The sequence below is a fragment of the Dasypus novemcinctus genome, chromosome 1 (assembly GCF_030445035.2).
Source record: "Dasypus novemcinctus isolate mDasNov1 chromosome 1, mDasNov1.1.hap2, whole genome shotgun sequence".
NCBI lineage: Eukaryota > Metazoa > Chordata > Mammalia > Cingulata > Dasypodidae > Dasypus > Dasypus novemcinctus.
This window is the reverse complement of record NC_080673.1, coordinates 74,751,054-74,772,532: the sequence shown is the minus strand read 5'-3', so window position 1 is coordinate 74,772,532 and position 21,479 is coordinate 74,751,054. Positions and strand designations below refer to the sequence as shown.

Genomic DNA, 21,479 nt, shown 5'->3' with positions numbered 1-21,479 from the left:
ATTTTAGGAATAGCATCACTTAAAGAATGTTCTTGTTCATTTCCTATTCTTTTCTCTTTTACTCTGTCTTCTTCCCCCCATACCAGATCTAGCCATTTGTATAAACATATTCTGGCAAATGTATGTTCTTTGTGAACACAGTAAGTCATACACACAATCCATATTCTACATACTGGTATATTTTGCTTACTAGGCAACTTAATAAATAACGTCCTGTAGTGATTCCAAACCTGATTAGCGATTTGGTTGTTTTTCAATCCATATATTAAATCTTAATTTTAGTAATTTTATTTTTGAGGTCCCAATTCCTTATCATCCTCTTTTGTTATAGAGTTATCTTCTGAAATAGCCATATTTTCCTGAACATATTTATTATTTTAAAATCTATATATGATAACTCCAATATCTGTATGTAGGTCTCCTTTTTATGGTTTCATTTTTCATTTTTCATGCTTGTCACATGTCATGCTTTGTAATTTCTTAAAAAATTTCAGACATTATTAATATATATAAAACATTGTTGAGCTTTAGAGATTTGGCTGATGTTACTTTCTCCTTCAGTAAGAATTAACTTTTGCTTTCTAGTGGGCGGTTAGATTATGGGCAGAACCTAACTCAGTGTGGAATTGAGAAGATTCTATACTGGGTTTTAATTTCTATCAATACTCTTTCTGATTTGCCCTTACTCCTTGTTATAACCCTTCTTAGGTCATTGGAAGTCTGCAGTAGTATTTACCAAGGCTCATCATGCTTGGTGGACTTTGAGTTCCAGTTTTTGTCCTGTCTATTGAGTGATTGTGCCAAAAACAGTGCTCAGCTTCTTAGCTTTTTAGCAATTTTGCTTTCTGCTCGGCTTTTTGTTTTGTTTTTCCTCTTAGTTCTGTGCACTTACAAAATGGGAAAAAATGTTGCTTTCACTTCTATGTGCTTCCCTTCTTAACAGATCAGTCCCTTCAAATTGTGATTGCTTTGTTAACACTGAACCTTAAATGTTGTCTCCTGTAGTCCTGTGAGAATGCTGGATGCTCAACTCAGTTTTCTAATCTCTTTTTGCTTGGCTTCTTAGCTATATTTGGACCTAAGATGCTTATAAATCTTCAAATGTTTTAAGGGAAAAAATATGAGAAATGCTAGGCTTAGTTCATTGTGTGTCTTAGTTTCACATCTGCTAAAACAAATACCATACAGTAGGTTGTATGTGGAAACTTACTGGTTCACAGTTTTGAGGCTAGAATTCCAAAATTGAGGTATCAGCAAAGCAGTGCTTTCTTGAAACCCAAAGTCTGGGCATTCTGGGGCTCACTGTTGGTCAGCATTTGGTTCTCGGCTTTTCCATCACATGGCAATATCCTCTTCTTTATCTTCTTCTGTTTTTTGTTTGTTTGTTTGTTTTTAAGATTGATTGATTGATTGATTTCTCTCCCCTTCCCCTGCCCTCCCCGGTTGTCTGTTCTCTGTGTCTGTTTGCTGTGTCTTCTTCTTTGTTCGCTTCTGTTGTTGTCAGCAGCATGGGAATCTGTGTTTGTTTTTGTTGCATCATCTTGTGTCAGCTCTGCGTGTGGGTGGCACCATTCTTAGGCAGGCTGCACTTTCTTTCTTGCTCGGTGGCTCTCCTTATGGGGCGCACTCCTTGCGCTTGGGGCTCCCCTACAAGGGGGACACCCCTGCGTGGCATGGTACTCCTTGAGCGCATCAGCGCTGCGCATGGGCCAGCTCCACACAGGTCAAGGAGGCCTGGGGTTTGAACCGCAGACCTCCCATGTGATAGATGGACGCCCTAACCCCTGGGCCAAGTCCCTTCCCTCTTCTGCTTCTGTTGACTTCTACTTTCTTCCTGTGGCTTTCTCTCTTTCTCTGTCAGAATTTCAATCTGCTTAAAAAGGAATCTAACAGTCCAGTTTAAAGCCTCGCCTGATTCATTTGGGTGACTCTTTTAACTAAAGTAACGTTTTCAGGAGATTCTATTTACAATGGGTCACACGCACCAGAATGCAGACCAAGACCAAGAACATTTCCAAACTGGGATATAATCTACCACACTGTTCTTGCTTTATCTCCAGGATTCTGGCCCCTCAAATCCTAGCTGCCTTAGTAGATCTCTGCCTTTAGACAGATTTTATTTTGCAGTTTTCGTCCCTTTCCTCCTATTTTTTTTAATGGAGTTTTTTTTTTTTTTTTAAGATTTATTTCTCTCCTTCCCCGCCCCTCCCCCAGTTGTCTGCTCTGTGTCCATTTGCCGTGTGTTCTTCTTGTGTCTGCTTGTATTTTTGTCATTGGCACCCGGACTCTGTGTCTCATTTTGTTGCGTCATCTTGCTGTGTCAGCTCTCCGTGTGTGTGGCGCCATTCATGGGCAGGCTATGTTGTTTTTTTTTTTTTTTTGCTCTGGGCAGCTCTCCTTACAGGGCGTACTCCTTGCGCGGGGAACTGCCCTACGCAGGGGACACCCCTGCTTGGCATGGCATTCCTGTGCGCATCAGCACTGTGTGTGAGACAGCTCATCACATGGGTTAGGAGGCCCTAGGTTTGAACCTTGGGCCTCCCATGTGGTAGGCGGACACCCTATCTGTTGGGCCAAGTCTGCTTCCCTTTAGTGGAGTTTTGATCTTTGAAAAGCTATTCTACCATAACTGGAAGAAATCCCTTTTGCTTTTTCCTATGATTATTTTTTCTTTGAGGTTAAGCCATAGTCAATTATTATATTCTTCCACTGAATATAGCAGGTATGTGTTTCTTTATTATATTCTTCTACTGAATATAGCAGGTATGCATTTCCTTTTTTTTCTTCTGTTAATTCTGTATGTTTTTACTTTATGTTAAAGAATCTTTATATCTCATTAATTATTGAATAATCATAAATAAGGCCTAGAAAAGTTTTGGGATGAGATAGAAAAGAAGTGTAGATGGAAGAAGGAGGTAAGACAAGAGAGGGGGAGAGAGAGAAGTGAAGAAGACAGTAAAAGAGGAAGAAAGGGAAAAATGACTGGGTGAGAATAAAAATGTTATCAGAAAAGGAAAGAGAGAAGAGGAGGACAGAGATGCTTACTATTTCTTATTCTAAACTTGGAGATCTACATGTTTCCTCCCCACCTCGAGGCTATGGAGATCTCAGATGTTTGTGAGCATCTAGTTTCCTTCTTTAACAGTTGTGAAATGTGCATCGTCTACCTTTGGATACAGTAAGTCCAAAATTGAATTATTCAAACACCAAGTTTTTCATGTATTATACTTCCTTACATTTTCAAAGTTCACTTTGACACATAGAATATACCAGTCCAGCCCTGGACCTGTAACACTTAGACTCAAATTTGATTCCTATGGCATTTTCCAGTCAAAGTTAGTGTTCTCATATTGCTATTGCTGCCCATGGGCAATTGAGAATTGATATTATCTGGGTAGACAATGAAGGCACGAGAGATAGGAAAAATATCTTGTGGTAACCTATCAGGTGGTCACTTAGTTCATATGGGATGTCTGAAGCCCATCATTTCAAATCGCCCATCAGTAAGTTTATTGTGACATTCTCTCTCCCATATCCTGAGATGGATTATCAAATCATTTTAGGTTTTTCTGCCTCATGTTTTGTGCTTTCTGAAGTTTTATTTAAGGATGTTTTTCTACATTTTGTCCTATTCATTTAATGGTAAACTCACCAATGAAATGGTAATTTAGGTCTTGATCCAGTTTTCTATTTCTCCATTCAGTGAGTCTGTTATCCCATTATTCTATTATTACTAAATAGCCTCTCCCTTCCTCACTGGTTTGTGATACATTTTCACAAATTTGTCATGTTAAATTTATATATGTGTATCTGTTTCTGAACTTTTTTATCCCATTGTGGTCTGTCTAGTCTTAGATTATCTTACACTGTTTTTAGTACTCTGATTTATAGTATGTCTTAATATCTGGTGTCAAATACTGCACAATGGTTTGGCTTAAACAACAGGAATTTATTGATTCACAGTTTTTAGGTTAGGAGCAGTTCAAAATTGAGGTGTCGACAAGGTGATCTTTCTTCCTGAAGACTGTGGTATCCTGGGACTGGCTCCTGGCAATCTTTGGGTCCTTGACTTTTTCATCACTTGGCAGTGCACATGGTGGCAACATCTCCTTTATTAAATTATTCCTAAATCATCTGTTTCTCCCAGTTACTTTTTTTTTTTTCTATTTGTTTTGTTCTTTACATTTCTTGTTAGAAACTTTAGATATCTAGTGATCTTTGGGTATTTTCTCATGTTCAAAATGGAGCATCCTCCTGAAAATTGATTAGATATTTTGAGCCATTGTGAGCTTATGAGGTATGGGCTTCAATGTAATATTTTTCTCATGAACGTATTTGGGGAACCCCTACCAGTATCTTTAGTTTTTTCCCTCTTGGGCTGGGAGGTTTCTGGGAGAAGGGCATTTTAGCTTTTTGTTTGGCAGGTATAATGTGGTCATAAGTTCCAGGAGCAGTAGGAGAAAGGGAGATAGATGATGACAGGTATTGCCAGATAGTCATTTGGGACATGAAGAAGAATCATGCTCCTCTTCTTTCAGGGCAACAAGGTGCTGTTTAATAAAACAGCACTATATTACTGAAGTTTTCTCTCTTTTTTTTTTTTCTGTTGGTCCATTTAATTATTAAGTATGTTGGACAGTGTTAGACAACCTAATTTAACATTCTTTATTTTTGTGTCAGCAGCTGTAAAGGGTCTGATATATTACTATGTCTGTGAACAAACAAGTTTCTGAGTGATGCTGAAAACAGTATTCTTGGGTCAGAGTCAAAGGATAGATGATTGTTCAAAACAACACAAGTAGCCAGAGTATCAGCATGTATACTGATTTCCTGAGCCTCAGTTCTCACAGAGCACACAAAGAGGTCTGGGTTACACCTAAGACCCAAACAAGGATACATTGCAGGAGGAAAATCCTGAACCTGGGGAAGTAAAATCTTTTATAAAGGGCAGTAAGTCCATCTGTCCTTTGCTTCCAAGGAAGACACTTCTCTCTCTCTTTACCTATGTACAGACATCCTTCAAAAGTCTGTCTGGAAACAGAAGCAGTTAGTGCTTCTCCTTGCAAGATAACATAGAGAGACATGAAGAATTTTCTTTTAACATTTTGAAAGGCAGAAAAACTATAATATAGACCTAAATAAGTGACTTACAGATTTTTTTTTAAAGGAGGCACCAGAGTTTGAACCCAGGGCCTTGTACATGGGAGGCAGGCATTCAACCACTGAGCTACATCCACGCCCCACTGACAGATTTTTGATAGGAGGAAATATCTGAAGGAATTTTCCCTAGTAAATAGTCTTATTTTTATATGTACTCTCAATTTCCTCCTGTGTAATTATTTTTCCCAGTTAGCCTACTATGTTAGAGACCTGCATGAATGTTAAACTTACACTGATAGTTTTCCCAGAAAAATGAGTATGGATCTGTTTTTTGAAGTATGAATTTGTTTTTTGAGTGTCTTTGTACTATTAACTGTTTTTCTTAGTAATAAAAGATAACCAACCCTCCACTTTTGGAAGTTTGTGTGTGCTATCCTTGCATCAATGCTTCTGTCTCTATATAAAATTTCAAATATGTAAAAAATGTAAAAAGATGAAATGGAATCATCCTAATGTAGTAAAAGTTCACTGAGTTGTAATGTTTTGGACAAAAGAGGTTCAGAAGCAATAGAGCCAGTTGGTGTCTCAGAGCAAGTTGAGACATTCAGACTTGATTTCTGCTGAGGTCTCTGAGACTAAAACTTTTCAAAGTGAAGCTTCATTGTGCACTGGAAATGAAGAACTGTAGCACCTTATTAAAATGAGCACATAGGGACTTTGCTGCCCTTCAGACTAGAGGTCTTTGCCTTATTTCCAAAGAGCTCTAAATGTAGCAACTTGGTATTGGTGGTGGGGATTGATGGGCTTTGGACATTCAGTCCTCTCTGTGTATAAACTACAGGCAAATAGTAAAAACAAAGAGCTTAGCACCTTTCCAGATCCACATGATTTTCAAGTTGTTTTGCATCTCTCTGAATTTGACTTGGTTGAACATCCTTTTGGCTCTTATAGTATTTTGCTATTCTAAATTCTGCTCCTGTCTCTTCCTGAATATTCTCTCTCTTTTTGAAACCATCATTTCTTCTTATGCTCTCCAAATGTTGGGCTTTCTTAAGATCACCCTTCAGTCCTCATTCCTCCATCCCTGATCCCCTACTTCCCTCCCCTTATAAATCTCTTGCATTCCCTATAATATTAGATCTAATATGTATCCATGTAACTCTTTAAGTCTAAATCTCTGTCTTTGGAGTTCCAAAACCACATTTTCAACTGCCAGCTCAATATTTCCTTTCAGATGTTATGCTAACACCTTACAAAACTTGTGGCTCTGGTTTGAATGCTTTAACAAAAAGGGCAGGGACAATAGGCTTGTTATTTTCACATTTTATTCTTTTAAAAGACATTACCCAGGAAGCGGAGTTGGCCCAGCGGTTAGGGCGTTCGTCTGCCACATGGGAGGTCGCGGTTCAAACCCTGGGCCTCCTTGACCCGTGTGGAGCTGACCCACACGCAGTGCTGTTGCGTGCAAGGAGTGCCATGCCACGCAGGGGTGTCCCCACGTAGGGGAGCCCCATCTGCAAGGAGTGTGCCCTGTAAGGAGAGCCGCTCAGCGTGAAAGAAAGTGTAGCCTGCCCAGGAATGGCACCTCACACATGGAGAGCTGACACAACCAAATGACGCAACAAAAAGAAACACAGATTTCTGTGACGCTGACAACAACAGAAGCGGACAAAGAAGACGCAGCAGATAGACACAGAGAACAGACAACTGGTGGGGGGAAGGGGAGAGAAATTAAAAAAAAAAAAAGACATTACCCAAATAAATTATTTTGATAAACCTTTTTTTTTCTTATGGATGTTGTTTTGTGAGTTCTATTTTGTGTTTGTAAAATGTCTTTCTTCTCATATTTAATGTTAGCTTGTCTTATTTTCCCTGTCAAAACTAAACATTCAGGTTTTTGTTTTCATCTGTCCCCAGTCTTCCCTCTTCTTTTCTCTCCCCCATATAAGCATACAGCTTTTGAAATGCTATAGTATGAATGGGGCTTGGGTATTTTTATTATTAATTTTATTGGTGATGATTTAGTCTTTATTTATGGAGGTAAAAGATAAATCTTGTGTTACTTTTCTTCTTTGTAGCTCTCTGCGCCTTGAGGAGAGGCCTTAAGAAACAACCTAATCTTCCTGACAGCAAGCTTGCTGGGTTGGTGAAGATTACCCTGAGTGATTTCCTGCAGGGAATGAATGACATCACACCCAGTGCTATGAGGGAGGTGGCAATTGATGTCCCAAATGTAAGTCATTTGTTCCCCATAGTTGCTACACTGAATTAAAACTCTGATACTGATATATAAGGGGGCCTGCCTTTCAGGGTAAACTTTTTAAAATAATTATTGAAAATTTTACTGAGGTAGTTGTAGGTTTACGTGCAGTTGGAAGACATAATACAGGGCTACTCTATGTGTACTTTACCTGGTTTCCTCCCATGTTAACATCTTATGAAAGTATAGTACAATATCACACCCAGTATAGTGATATTGCCATAATCCACCTATCTTATTGTGATATCTCCAGTGTTACTTTTTTTTTTAAAGATTTATTTTTTATTTATTTCTCTCCTGTTACCTCCCCTCCCCACTTGTCTGCTCTCTGTGTCCATTTGCTGTGTGTTCTTCTGTGACCACTTGTATCCTTATCAATGGCCCCGGGAATCTGTGTTTCTTTTTGTTGTGTCATCTTGCTGTGTCAGCTGTCCGTGTGTGTGGCGCCATTCTTGGGCAGGCTGCACTTTCTTTCGCACTGGGCAGCTCTCCTTGCGGGGCGCACTCCTTTTATGTGGAGCTCCCCTACACGGGGGACACCCCTGCATTGCACGGCACTCCCTGCGCGCATCAGCATTGTGCATGGGCCAACTCCACATGGGTCAAGGAGGCCCAGGTTTGAACAGTGGACCTCCCATGTGGTAGACAGACGCCCTGTCCACTGGGCCAAGTCCGCTTCTCTCTCCAGTATTACTGTACACTCATTTGTGTGTGTGTATTTAGTTCTATGCAGTTTGTCACAATTTATACAGTTTGTGTAGGTGTGTGTGTCTGCCACTACAGTCAAGGTGCTAAACAGTTGCATCACCACAAGGATCCCGTATTTCTGCTTTGTAGCAATACCCACTTTGTTCCTGCCCTCATTTCTAAAGTTTTGTCATTTTAAAAATATATAAATGGACTCATATAGCATGTAACCTTTTGGAATTAGCTTTTCCACTGAGCATAATTGGAGAGTCATCCAAGTTGTTTGTATCAATAGTTTGTTCCTTTTTATTGCTGAGTAGTATTCCCTAGAATGTATGGAGCAGTTTGACTAATCGTTTACCTGTTGAATGGTTTTTATGGGCTGTTTCTAGTTTTTGGTTGTTATGAATAAAGCTACTATGAATATTTAGGTATAGATTTTTGTGTGAATATAAATTTTCATTTTTCTGAAATAAACACCCAGGAGTGTAACTTTGGGTTGTATGGTAATTGCAATTTTCGTTTTATAAGAAAATATCAATTGAGCTAATTTTAGAACAAAAAAAATCTTGTTATAAGGTAATAATGCTTAATATTTTCTTGGGCTATTTTACATGCACTTCATCAGTAACAGTCTTTGCACAGTTCTCAGGTGAGTCACCACGAGGGCAAGAGAACCTGCCTTTCATGTGTGGATTTGTCCTCCATGACCCACATGGACCTGACATTTGTTTAAATAAAATCTCTAAAAGACATTTGGGAAAAAAAGTTCTCATAGTTTTCTTTGTATACATTAGTATTTCTAGAAAATGAATATTGAAATGAAGTATTGGCAGTGTTTCCTGTAGTATGTTACATAATAGATGGTCCATTAGGCTTGACTTGATCATAAGGAGAAATGGCTATGTCTTGGTATGGATTGGGGAAAATATAGAGTGCTTTTTCAGTTGTTAGAAAAACCTCTGATGGAAAAATGGATGTTTGTGAGTGTTCTTTTCCCACTGTGTCTATTATATTGCCCCATTTCTTTTTTAGTTTTGGGGCAGTCCTCTTCCAAAAGTTCTAATATTGCAATTATTTGAAAACAGAGCATTATTAGACAGTCAGGCTTCTTTTGCCCCATTTTGTACAGGCATTAAGTATCCACAGTGCTTTGTGATTGACTGTTTTTTAATTATTGTAAGCCTAGAAAAACAAAGACTGAAAAGACATTTAAAAAAAATAGAGTAGATTATGTGGGAGTGATGTAGTATGGAAGAAACTATATGAATTCGATTTCATTTTTAAAAGGGACTGTATTCATTGAAAGTAAGTGTTCTGTAGTCAGATAAGTTTGTGAAATGTTGGTTTAGATAAAGTTGGTTTTGTGTCTTTGCTGCAGAACTTCTTAGTCTTTTAATATGCTGACATGCATTTTGAACTGTCAAAAGAGAGCTGTTATGGAAATTTATTTGACCAGGGACCATGTGAAGCAGAGACTTTTTGCATTTTGCACTGTAGTAGATTGCAAAAAAGTGGCCACACTTTCTTCCTATTCCTGTATGCCTACCCTTTTACTTTGTAATTTTGTAGCTCCTACCATAAAAGAGATGGAGTCAATTTCTCCACTCTTTGAATCTAGGATAGACCATATAACTTGTCTTGACCTATGAAATATTAGCAATCATGATATAAGCAGGCTTGAAAAGTGATGAGGCTTGCCTTCTCTTGCTGCTCTTTGAAACCCTGCTATGTTATGAAATCTGTGTTAGCTTATTGCAGGTGGAACTGAGATGAGCCTTCTCAGCAGAGATCTCTTCAGTTCAATGATACTGCCGGTTGCCAGGTATGGAAGTGATGCCATACTAGACCATCACACCCCAACCTCAGTTCGCTAAATTGTTGATCACATTGACCAACATCAGTGAAATTATTGATACACACAACTTGAAGAACTCTCTGCCTACAGAATTTTGAGAAATAATAAATGTTGATTTAAGTTACTAAATTTTGGGGTATTAGTTTCAAAAACTAAGTGATTCAGAAGACATCTTACAGAACACAATTATTTTGTGTATTTAGGCTGGGAAATGTTACCTTAGAAATAGGAGTATCCCAAGGACAGGCTGCTAGTTTAGGCTACTCAATATAGTTTTGGATTCTTTCAGAAACATTTAAAATTGACTGTTGAACATGCAGTTTAACTTGGGGTTTTCATAAGTTTTGTAGCAGAACGTGCAAATTTACTGAATATAATTTAACAAATGAAATTATGGGATATTAAATAATTGGGCTAGTGGAAACTTATGAGGTGGATTATGGTCTAAATTTTGGATACATTGGTATGAATACTTTTATTTGCAGTATTTATCTGTATTTTATCAGCTACTGTTGCATAATGTAATAGGTTAAGTGGGTACCTAATCATTTATATGCCTCATGAAAATTTTGAGTATAGGGTTGTAAACCACTTTATACCAACTAAAACACTTTAGTTTCTAAAAAAGTTTAGTAATTAAAGGAATGTACAGTAAGGTTTTAACTTTTAAGTTACTGCCAATGGAGCATGTATTTAAATAGTGTCTACTCTTAGAATTGCTGAGCTGATTTATTCACCTCAGAAAGTGGTACTACAACTACATTTTAACTTTCTCTGAAGAAAGATTTTTTTCCTTTATATTCTTTGATACAGTATTTGCAATCCATGGACTTTTGCCATTTGCCATTTTCTTATTTGGCCTGAGTCCATGGACTCGGGAGCTCTGTGGGGTGATTAGTGCTTGTGAAAGTACTCATACCCTGCTTTTTATGCTTGCTTCAGATTGTAAAAATTGAGAGAAAAAATTTCCTGAAGAGTCAACATTTCTGTAATTGGACTCTTAAACTTTAGATTTCTGATCTCTGGCTGTTATATATCTACAAAAATAGCGGCAGCTCCAATTTATTCCTTCAGAGATTAAATACTTACTTTGCTATAGAAAACTTGCTTTAAGCAGCTATAAATTGTGAGCAATTTTTTTTTTTTTAATAATTTGTGTAGTTAACATCTTTTGAGGAAAGATTTTAGGGTGTTAAGTTAAAACTTCCAAATCACTCTTGCCAAGTTATACTTAAATTTGAAAGAAATGTTCTAAGATGGAAATGTCAAATATTATTTACTTTTTATTATTAAATATAGTACAATATAATAAAATGAATTTAGTTTAACATAATATAGTATAGTATAATATAATGTTTATTAATTTTAGTAGGAGACAAACAGTGCCAGCCACTGTAATGTTTCCTTTGTTTGGACTTCTGAATCGACAGTTACAGTGACATTTAAAGTCAAATGGGGGAGCGGTTGTGGCTCAACTGATAGAGCATCCACCTACCATATGGAGGGTCCAGGCTTCAATACCCAGGGCCTCCTGACCCATGTGGTGAACTGGCCCACGTGCAGTGCTGCTGCACGCAAGAAGTGCTGTGTCATGCAGGGGTGTCCCCACGTAGGGATGCCCCACGCGCAAGGAGTGTGCCCTGCAAGGAGAGCTGCCCCGCATGAAAAAATCGCAGACGCCCAGGAGTGGCGCTGCACATACGGAGAGCTGATGCAGCAAGATGGCACAACAACAACAAAAAAGTGACACAGTTTCCCAGTGCTGCATGACAAGAATGCAAGTGGACACAGAAGAACACAGTGAATCCACACAGAGAGCAGACAATGAGGGGGAAGGGGAGAGAAATAAAAAAAAAGAAAGTCAAATGTATTTCTTTATTGTAGGAATTCTTAGAGTATTTGAATATGCTAATATGCTTTGTGACATTCCAGTTTTCTCACCCAGCATTAATAACTTAACGTTTTATCTTTCCTAGTTTTCTGAGAGTTTTTTTCATGCATGGATGATGAATTTTGATGGATGTTTTTTCTGCATTATTGTTATGGTTGTATGAGTTTTCTTCTTTAGCCTGTTACTATGGTGAATTGCACTGGTTATTTTTCAACTTTTGAATCAATCTTGTGTTACTGGAATGAGCTCTACTTGGTAGTGATATAGGATCCTTTTTTTATATTGCTGTTGCTAATACTTTGTTGAGGATATTTGCACCTATATTAATGAGAGATATTGCTCTGCAAGTTTCTTGTGATGTTTTTGACTGATTTTGGCTTACAGAATAAGTAGGGAAGTGCTCCCACTTCTTGAATTTATTGGAAGAAATTGTGTAGAATTAATAATATTTCTCCCCTAAATATTCTCCACTGGGATAACGTAGGACCTGAAATTTTCATTATTTGGAAGGTTTAAGTACAAATTTAATTTCTGTAATAATTATACTACTATTCAGGCTGTATAGTTTTTCTTGAATGAGTTTTGGTAGTTTGTATCTTTAAAGGAGTTGGTCTATGTCACCTTTGTTGTTGAGTTTAGGCATAGGGTTGTTCATAGTATTCCCGTATTATCTTTGTAATGTATGCAGGATTATTGGTGATGTCTGCTTGTTCATTACTATTATTGGTAATTTGCATCTTCTCTCTCTCTCTTTCTCTCTCTCTCACCCCCTACCTACCTACCTACCTATCTTTTTGCCTATCTGTCATTCATTGATCTAATCTTGTTAGTTGTCCCCAAGACCAACCTTGGATTGATGTTTCACTAGATAGACTTACAGGCCCTCAGTTATGCTTTATTAAAGTGAAAGGATACAAATCAATATCACTAAAGGATATAGGCACATAGTCCAAAGTCCAGGGAAAACCAGGTGCAAACTTCCAGGTGTCCCCTCCCAGTGGAGTCACATGGAATATTATTAGTTCTCTCAGCAAAGATGTGTGATAACACATTTGAAGTGTTGGTACCAGGGAAGCTCACCTGAGCCTTGGTTTCCAAGGTCAGTCACATGTGTATGTAATGCCTGTGTGACTGACCTCAGCTTCTCAGCAACTGCCCTCCCTTTCCCCCAGTCCAGAGCCAGAACTGGCATGTACCGTAAGCCACATTGGCAGGAGAAGCTTATCTTGTCAAATTGGTATAGCTTGGCTAAAAGGCTTTAGGCATACAAAAACCCTCTAATAATACAAAATATTCCAAGGACTCAGAGAATACCTCCCAATAGTTGGCCAAAGGCCAGTCCTGAAGACAGGCTGTTCTTTTGAATGTGCAGGGTTTGAGCAAACCAGGCCTTCTGTGTTAATCTTTCCTGTACACTATCTACCTACTAAGCTCCATGCTTTATTTGGATTTCATTAGCTTATCCTTAATGCCCTTTGTCAGTTCCCATCTAGGATATTAACATTGCATTTAGTCTTCATTGTTTCTTTAGAATTTTTTAGGCTGTAACAGTTTGAGTCTTTTCTTGGTTTTGATGACCTTGACAGTTTTTAGATGTACTGCTCAGATCTTTCGTACAATGTTTGAGTTTGATTGATGTTTTTCTTATGGTTAGATTGGGTTTATGGGTTTTTGAGAGGGAGACCACAGAGAGGAAGTGCCATTCTCATCACAGCCTATCAAGGTATAATAATTAATTTTAAACCTTTAATTACCTAATTTTTAAATCCCCCACTCTTTCAGGAATACTTAACAGGCTATTAGCTTGATGTACTACTTAGGTACAAAATTTGTTCCCATTGGCTTTTATTATCTGTGTTTAACTACTGTGCAGCCTTCTTCATTTCAATCTCTGATATACATAATCTCAGATTTTTCTGGGGATAACCAGGGAAAGGAATATAGGTAGGAGAACAGGAATCACTCATGTCAGAGCTTAGGGAAGTGAAGATGGGTCTAATTATTAGATTAGAATCTGGAGTAAACTCAGTCTGGTCTTTCAGTGTGATTCTGCCGGTATTCTCATACATTTCTTCCTTTTCCAAGATGACCTAACTCCATTATTTGTGACCCCCAAAGAAACAGTCTCATTCATCCTCTTTACTTGCCTAATGCCCACTTGTCCTTCACGCCTCTGTTTCTTTCTTGACCCTTCAGGACCCTCCAGTCCTATTATAATGCTGTTACAGCAGCCTTTATAATTTTTCTTGTGCCTAAATAATTATTAATGTATTTGTTTAATGTCTGCCTACCTGTCCAAACTGTAAGTGCCATGGAGCTGAGACGGTGTCAGTCTTATTCTTTGTTGTATTCCTAAAGCCTGGCAAAACACTCAAAACATAGTAACTGTGCAGTGAAATGAACATATCTGAGTGAATAAAGAATGAAAAAATGAGTAAGTAAATGAATGGATATTTGATATTGAATTATATGGTTTGCACATTCATTATAAGTATACGCCCATAATGCATATGCCCACATACTTATCAGAAAGTATGAAAGAAGGCACAGTTAGACAACCTCTATCCTAGATAATCAATTTTTCCTCTCTGATCTAACCACCTAGGCTTGCTTAGTTCTCTGAGACTTGCTTCATCTATCTTATTCAGCTCAGTCTGTGTCTAACTTAGGATATATGTTTAATTTCTCTGGACAGCTACTTCCTCCAGGATTTTCTTGTGGCATGTTTCAGACCTGGGCTCCCTCGTTGGTCCTGTCTCTCTAGTATTTATACCTATAGATACTACCTGCAGCACACTTGGTAGCCATGGATAAGGTAAAATCTTTTGTTCTGTGTCTAACTATTGCTCATTAAGACTGAGTTTTAAGGACTCTTTTCTCGTATCTCCTTTAATCTTTATCATGTCTTTCTCCTCATTCCTCTTGCCCTCAAGCCAAAGATTAATAGCAGTCTTTGCCCTCAACATCATGGTTCCCTGAGAAACATTGGTTATCATTCCCCATGTGGGAGCTTCCTTTCTAGGTTATATATTAGGACACAGAATCTGAGCTAATTCTGAAAATTGCTTACTTGAGTTTGCCTAATTTTCTGATAGAGAGGGGATTTCTCTCTTTACTTATATTTAATAAAAAATATGGAGTGCCCCTTTGGTCAGTCTTGCCAGGAGAGTGTTTTCCTTGCTATTTATGCAAAAATATTTGTTGTCAATCACCCATCCAAGGAGATCAGAGGATGTTGTTTCAATTTATAATCCAACTATTTGACAGATCTGTGATAGAAAAAGTAATGCAAGGTATATGATACTCCTTGTACACTTTTATGTTAGCAATATTTTTCACTAGTTCTGACCACACACACTGGTATACTCCTAACTCTTGTCTCCTCTTTTTCCTGTCTTGCACACTTGCCACTTCTACTCCTTCTGCTGCTTTATCTCTGTATTGGTCAGCCAAAGGGGTGCTGATTCAAAATACCAGAAATTGGTTGGTTTTTATATTTGGGGTAGGAGCTTACAGATACCAAGCCATAAAGCATAAGTTACTTCCCTCACCAAAGTCTGTTTTAACGTGTTGGAGCAAAATAGCTGCCAACAGCTGCAAGGGTTCAGGCTTCTTGGGTTCCTCCCTTCCAGGGTCTTGCTTCTCTCTGGGTTCAAGGCTCCTTTCTTCCCAGGGCTTGCTTCTTCCTGGGCTTAAGGTTCCTCTCTTCCTGGGGCTGGCTTCTCTTTCCTCTGTGCGCTTACTTCCCAGGGCTCCAGCTAAAGGCTTTAGCATCAAACTCCAACATCAAAACTCCAACATCAGAAACCCTCAACTCTGTCCTTTGCCATGCCTTTTGTCTGTCATTCCTCTCCCACCAAGGGGTGGGGACTCAATGCCCTAATGACAGGACCCAATCAAAGCCCTAATCATAACTTAATCATGCCTAGGTTCAGATCAGTTTATAAATGTAATCTATTTTTGGAATTCATAACTATGTAAAACTGGTACAATCTCTAATATAATATAAGAGAAATATGAGTTTGCTCACTAATTTATTAATTTATAATACTTTGAGCTTTTGTAATGTGCATAGCACTATGTAAGGAAGCCTCTGGAGATATATGCATATGTAACAAAAGAACCTTTCTACTTTAGGACACTTGTTTATTATTCACTCATCTAATAAATTCCCAAAGAAAAATTTAATCAGAAACAGCAAAACATTTTTTTTATTTTAAAGTTTTTATTTTGCAATACTTTCAAATTTATAGGACAGTTACAAAATAATGCAAACCCCATACAGAGAACTGCAACATACTGCTATCCCCCAGATACCTAGATCCATCAATTTTAACATTTAACCACATTTGTCATTCTTTCTATCCATCAGTCTATTTATCAATCCTTTTTCTGAACATTTGAGTTCTATACACCATGCTCCCTGAGTACTTAATACTGCCATATATATTTCCTAAGAACCAGGATATTCACTTATATGACCACCTTAAGTGCACTTATAAAGTTCAAAAAAAAATTAACATTGATACAAAGCTTATATCCCATATTCCAATTTCTTAATAGTCTTAATAATGCCATTTGGAACCTTTTCTCCTCCCTTGATAAATCACACAAATGTATTGCATTTAATTGTCATTGTCTCTTTAGTTGCTCATCCTTTTTTTAAAATTATACAGCGTAAACTTTCCCCATATCACCCACTCACCAAAATACCATTCAGTGAAAGTACTCATATTTATAATGTTGTGGTACACTCATCATCTTTCATTGCTAAAACTTTCTCATCTCCCCAAACAGTAACTCTATATTCATTACATATTAACTCCTAATTCCTCTGTCTCCCGCCCCTCAAACTTATTCTCTAGTTTCTGTCTCAGTTAATTTACATGTTTTCTGATATTTTCTTTGTAGTTATCATGGGAGTTAAATTTAACATCCCAAATATATAACACTCTTACTTGCTTAGATACCAACTTAACTTCAATGGGATACTCAAACTATGTTTCCATATCCATCCATCCCCCCAGCTTTATGTAGTTCTTGTCACAATTTGCATGTTTATACATTGAGTGCTAACTCACTGATTTTTTTCATTATATGTTCTGGATTTGCGTTTTATTTTTATTTTTATTTTTTTAAAAGATTTATTTATTTATTTAATTTCCCCCCCTCCCCTGGTTGTCTGTTCTTGGTGTCTGTTTGCTGCGTCTTGTTTCTTTGTCCGCTTCTGTTGTCGTCAGCGGCACGGAAAGTGTGGGCGGCGCCATTCCTGGGCAGGCTGCACTTTCTTTTCACGCTGGGCGGCTTTCCTCACGGGCGCACTCCTTGTGCGTGGGGCTCCCCCACGCGGGGGACACCCTTGCGTGGCACGGCACTCCTTGCGCGCATCAGCACTGAGCATGGCCAGCTCCACACGGGTCAAGGAGGCCCGGGGTTTGAACCGTGGACCTCCCATATGGTAGACGGTCGCCCTAACCACTGGGCCAAAGTCCGTTTCCCTGGATTTGCGTTTTAGATCCTGTAGGAAGGAAAAGGTGGAGTTCTTACAAACCGAAAATTAAATAGTATAGGCATTTACCTATGTCATTACCCATACCAGAGATCCTATTTCTTCAGGTGGTTTGAATCTATTATCTGATGTCCTTTCCTTTCAACCTGCAGAACTTTTCTTTAGCAACTTTTGTTGTAATCTAATCGTGATAAAACTTTCTTAGCTTTTGTTTATCTGGGAATGTCTTAAGTTTGCTCTCATTTTTAAAACACAGTTTTCCTGAATATATAACTCTTGGTTGGCAATTTTTTGCTTTTGGTACCTTAACTATGTTGCCCCATTGCTTTCTTATCTCCATGGTTTATGACGATATATCAGCATTTAATCTTATTGAGGCTCCCTTGTATGTTACATGTTGCTTCCGTCTCATGGCCTACAGAATTCTCTCTTTTATCTTTGACATTTGACAGTTTGACTATATAGCTTGCGGTGTGGGACTTTTTGGCTTTATCCTATTTGGAGTTTGTTGAGTAGCTTGGATGTTTATATATGTGCCTTTGTTAAATTTGAGAAGTTGTCAGCCATTATTTCTTTGAATAGTCTCTCTACTCTTTCTCTCCCCTCCCTTTCTCCCCCTGGGGCTCCTCAATGCTGATATTGCTGTGTTTGATTGTGTTCCACAGTTTCCAAATCAGTCTTTGCTCAATTTTCTTCATTCTTTCCTCTTTCTGCCCCTTAGACTGGATGATTTCAGTTGTCTCATTTTTAAGTTCACTAATTCTTTCTTCTGCCATCTCCAATTTGCTGTTGAACCTGTCTAGGGAATTTCAAATTCTGTTACTGTGGTCTTCAGCTATTTTTTCCTTTTCATAAAATTTGCATCTCTCCATTGATATTATCTTTTTGTTCATTTATTGTTTTCCTTTAGTTTTTTTGTGCATGTTTTCCTTTAGTTCTTTGAGCCTATTTAGAACCATTTTAAAAAAATCTTTGGTATGTCCCAGGTATGGTCCTCCTCATTGATGGTTTCTAATGCTTTAATTTTCTCCTTTACCTGGGCCATCACTTCCTGTTTCTTTGTGTGTTTTTTAAGCTTTTGTTGAAACCTGAGTTTTTTGATATTTTGATGGGTTATCAGTGGAATTTAGACTCTGGGGCATTTGTTCCTTACACCTGTACCCAGCTAGTGTTATGACATATCTTCCCTTGAGTGCCAGGAGTTAACAAGGAAAAAAAGAAAATACCTATCCCAGTCTTTGCAGATTGATCTGTGCTAGTGCTCTCCCTCAGAATTTATCAATGCAATGAGTTTAGAGACTAGCTTGAAGCCAGAATATGGGGGCCACCGTGATACTTCCTGCATATGATGTCTTGTCCTGGGCATGACCATGTAACCCTGTGTATTCCCATGTTTACATGGATATGAATGTCCCTTCTTCTCTAGGAAACAGTTTCCTCTCAGTCCTTTGCCCCAGGCACCTTTCTGTAGGAGAGCTCTGTGAGCTGCTTTCTACTTGCAGGGCAAACTCTGGGATGATGAATATATGATAGGTGTCCTGGTTCATACCCTCAGGCCATCACAGCCAAATAAGATGAGACATACATACTCCCAGTAAGTTCAGGGGGGGTAATTTGCTCCCTCCAAAACTGACATCAGGGATCCACACTGAGAGTACAGACCAGCTGCATGCCATCTGGTGGGAGGAGGGGGAAGGGCCACCTCAGGCTCCATTAGACCTTACAGCTTTTAAGTTCCTTTTTCTTGATTTGGCACTCATCCTGTTATTGCAGTCTTCTCACTTTTCTTGAGTTTTGAGAAAGATATTTCTACTAGTTTCTGCTGTTCAAAACTTATGTGGGAGGATAGAACTCTGAAGCATCTCAATTGGAGTGGGGCTTCTAAGAAAACTCATTTTTAAATTTATATTTCAAAGCATGTTCTTATTTTGGAGCATTTATTATATAGTATTCTGTTGACTGAGTAAAAATAACATGGGTGATTGTGAACATATGCTTAGCCCCTGGGTTTAGGGGCCAAATCATTAGATGGCCCCATTTTTTCCCTTTATCCTTGTATTTTTCGTTTTCTTTATCCATATTCCTTTACCTTTTACCAGTTCTGCTATGCATATAGTAAGAATGGCAGGGATTCCCAAGCAGTTTCCTTAAATAGTCATAGATTTTCTGTTGACTATAATGAAATTATTCATAAAATTGGGTGAATTACAAAAAACATAAAATATTTTAATGAGATATGAAGAATTTTCTTGGTGAAGCTTTGCTCCTGATCTGAGTCTTTCTTTTTCATTATTGCTGCTGCTGTTTTTTTTTTAGTTTAAAGTTTCTGTTTTTATGAAATTTTCCCTAGACTTGGTCATTTGGCAAAAGTAGGTAGCTTTTTAAAGCTCATTTTGGAAATAGTTAACCATTTTTAAGTTAAATTAAGACATACAGTTTTGTGTTCTAAGGGAGGCTTATTTAGATAATTTATTATTGTATTTATGAAGTTTGACTTTATACATAGCCAGCTCCCTGAGGATAACTCATAGTAAATTTATCAAAGTGAGATTGTAATGTAATGATATTTTAGAAAGTGAACTTAGATTTTAATGTAACTATTGAATTGATTATGAAATATACTGTTTATAATTTGACTAAAATATTTACTTTTAAGTTAATCATGTTTTCCATGATTTGTCAGATATTTGTTTGTGTAAATATTGTTATTTACTTGAATAACTTCCTTCTTTACCTTAATTCTTTCCCTTATAAATTATGAGCTATAAGAACATATGACTTCTGTAGCCTTTATCATATGTTTCAATGAGGTTCTGACTGAATTTAATAAAGAACAATAAATCACCCAGGGTTAGATACAATTAGTGGCAAAGTTTTGGCATAGTGTTTCCTATATTCTTTCCCAACTACTTCTTTTTAGTTCCTGTGCTCTCACCTATGAAAGTCTTAGGTGTTTTCAACATGATTGCCTATGCAAAATGGATATAAAACAAAAAGAGAGGAAATAATTTGGAGAGAAAATTATCATCATCTTATTTTAAAAATTAAAGAGGAGATGTTCATGTGGGATAATTATCAGACAAGTCCTACCTAAATTTTAAAGGTTTTGTGTGTTTGATTTGTTTGCATGGGTGTAAGTTTTCATTTCTCTTGTGTAAATACTAGGAATAGAAAGGCTGAGACTTATGGAAGATGTATGCTTAACTTTTTAAGAAATTGTCAGTGCAATTGATAATACTCTTCAGAACTTGATAATGCTATTAGGACCCTTGCTGACTTTTTTTTTTTTTTTAAGATTTATTTATTTCTCTCCCCTTCCCCTGCACCCCGGTTGTCTGTTCTCTGTGTCTATGGTCTCTGTGTCTGTTTGCTGCGTCTTCTTTTGTCTGCTTCTGTTGTTGTCAGCGTCACGGGAATCTGTGTTTCTTTTTGTTGCGTCATCTTGTTGTGTCAGCTCTCCGTGTGTGCGGCGCCATTCCTGGGTAGGCTGTACTTTCTTTTGCACTGGGCGGCTGTCCTAACGGGGCGCACTCCTTGTGCGTGGGGCTCCCCAGCGCGGGGACACCCCTGCGTGGCAGGGCACTCCTTGCGCGCATCAGCACTGCGCATGGGTCAGCTGCACACGGGTCAAGGAGACCCGGGGTTTGAACCGCGGCCCTCCCAAGTGGTACACGGACGTCCTAACCACTGGGCCAAGTCCGCCGCCTGACTTTTTATCTACTTGTTTTGTCAGTTGCTGAGCGGGGTTTGTTAAAATCTTATACTGTCTTTGTGGAATAGTCTATTTTCCCTTTAATTCTTTTGCTTTATGGATTTTGAGGCTCTACTTTTAGACCCATATAATTTATATTAAATGTCTTCCTTTAAATATTGGAAGGATGAACTGTCCCTTTTGTCATTATGAAATACTCCTCTTACTTTTAGTAATACTTTTTGTTTTGAGGTCTATTTCATCTGATACTAAAATAGTCAGCCATCCTTTTAATGTGCTTTTTATATAGCCTATCTTTTTCTATTTACTTTCAACCTATCTATGTACGTTAAAGTATGTTTCTTGTAGGCAGCTTATAGTAGTGTCTTCCTTTTATAGCCACTCTTTCAATTTCTGCCTTTTGATTATAGTGTTCAGACCATTAACATTTATGTAATTATTATTTTTCAAAATATTTTATTT

The 21,479-nt window shown here is 37.9% G+C and overlaps 1 protein-coding gene across 8 annotated transcripts in view; it reads left to right on the top strand.

Annotated features, from left to right (window-relative positions):
* Positions 1–21,479, top strand: part of AFG2A (AFG2 AAA ATPase homolog A) — a 327,373-nt gene that overhangs the window by 31,151 nt on the left and 274,743 nt on the right. For all 8 annotated transcript variants that reach the window (XM_004474658.3, XM_071214813.1, XM_071214823.1 and 5 more), the window contains exon 10: positions 7,179–7,333. In XM_004474658.3, the coding sequence (XP_004474715.2) occupies positions 7,179–7,333 (155 nt within the window). The remainder of the gene's footprint in view (positions 1–7,178; positions 7,334–21,479) is intronic.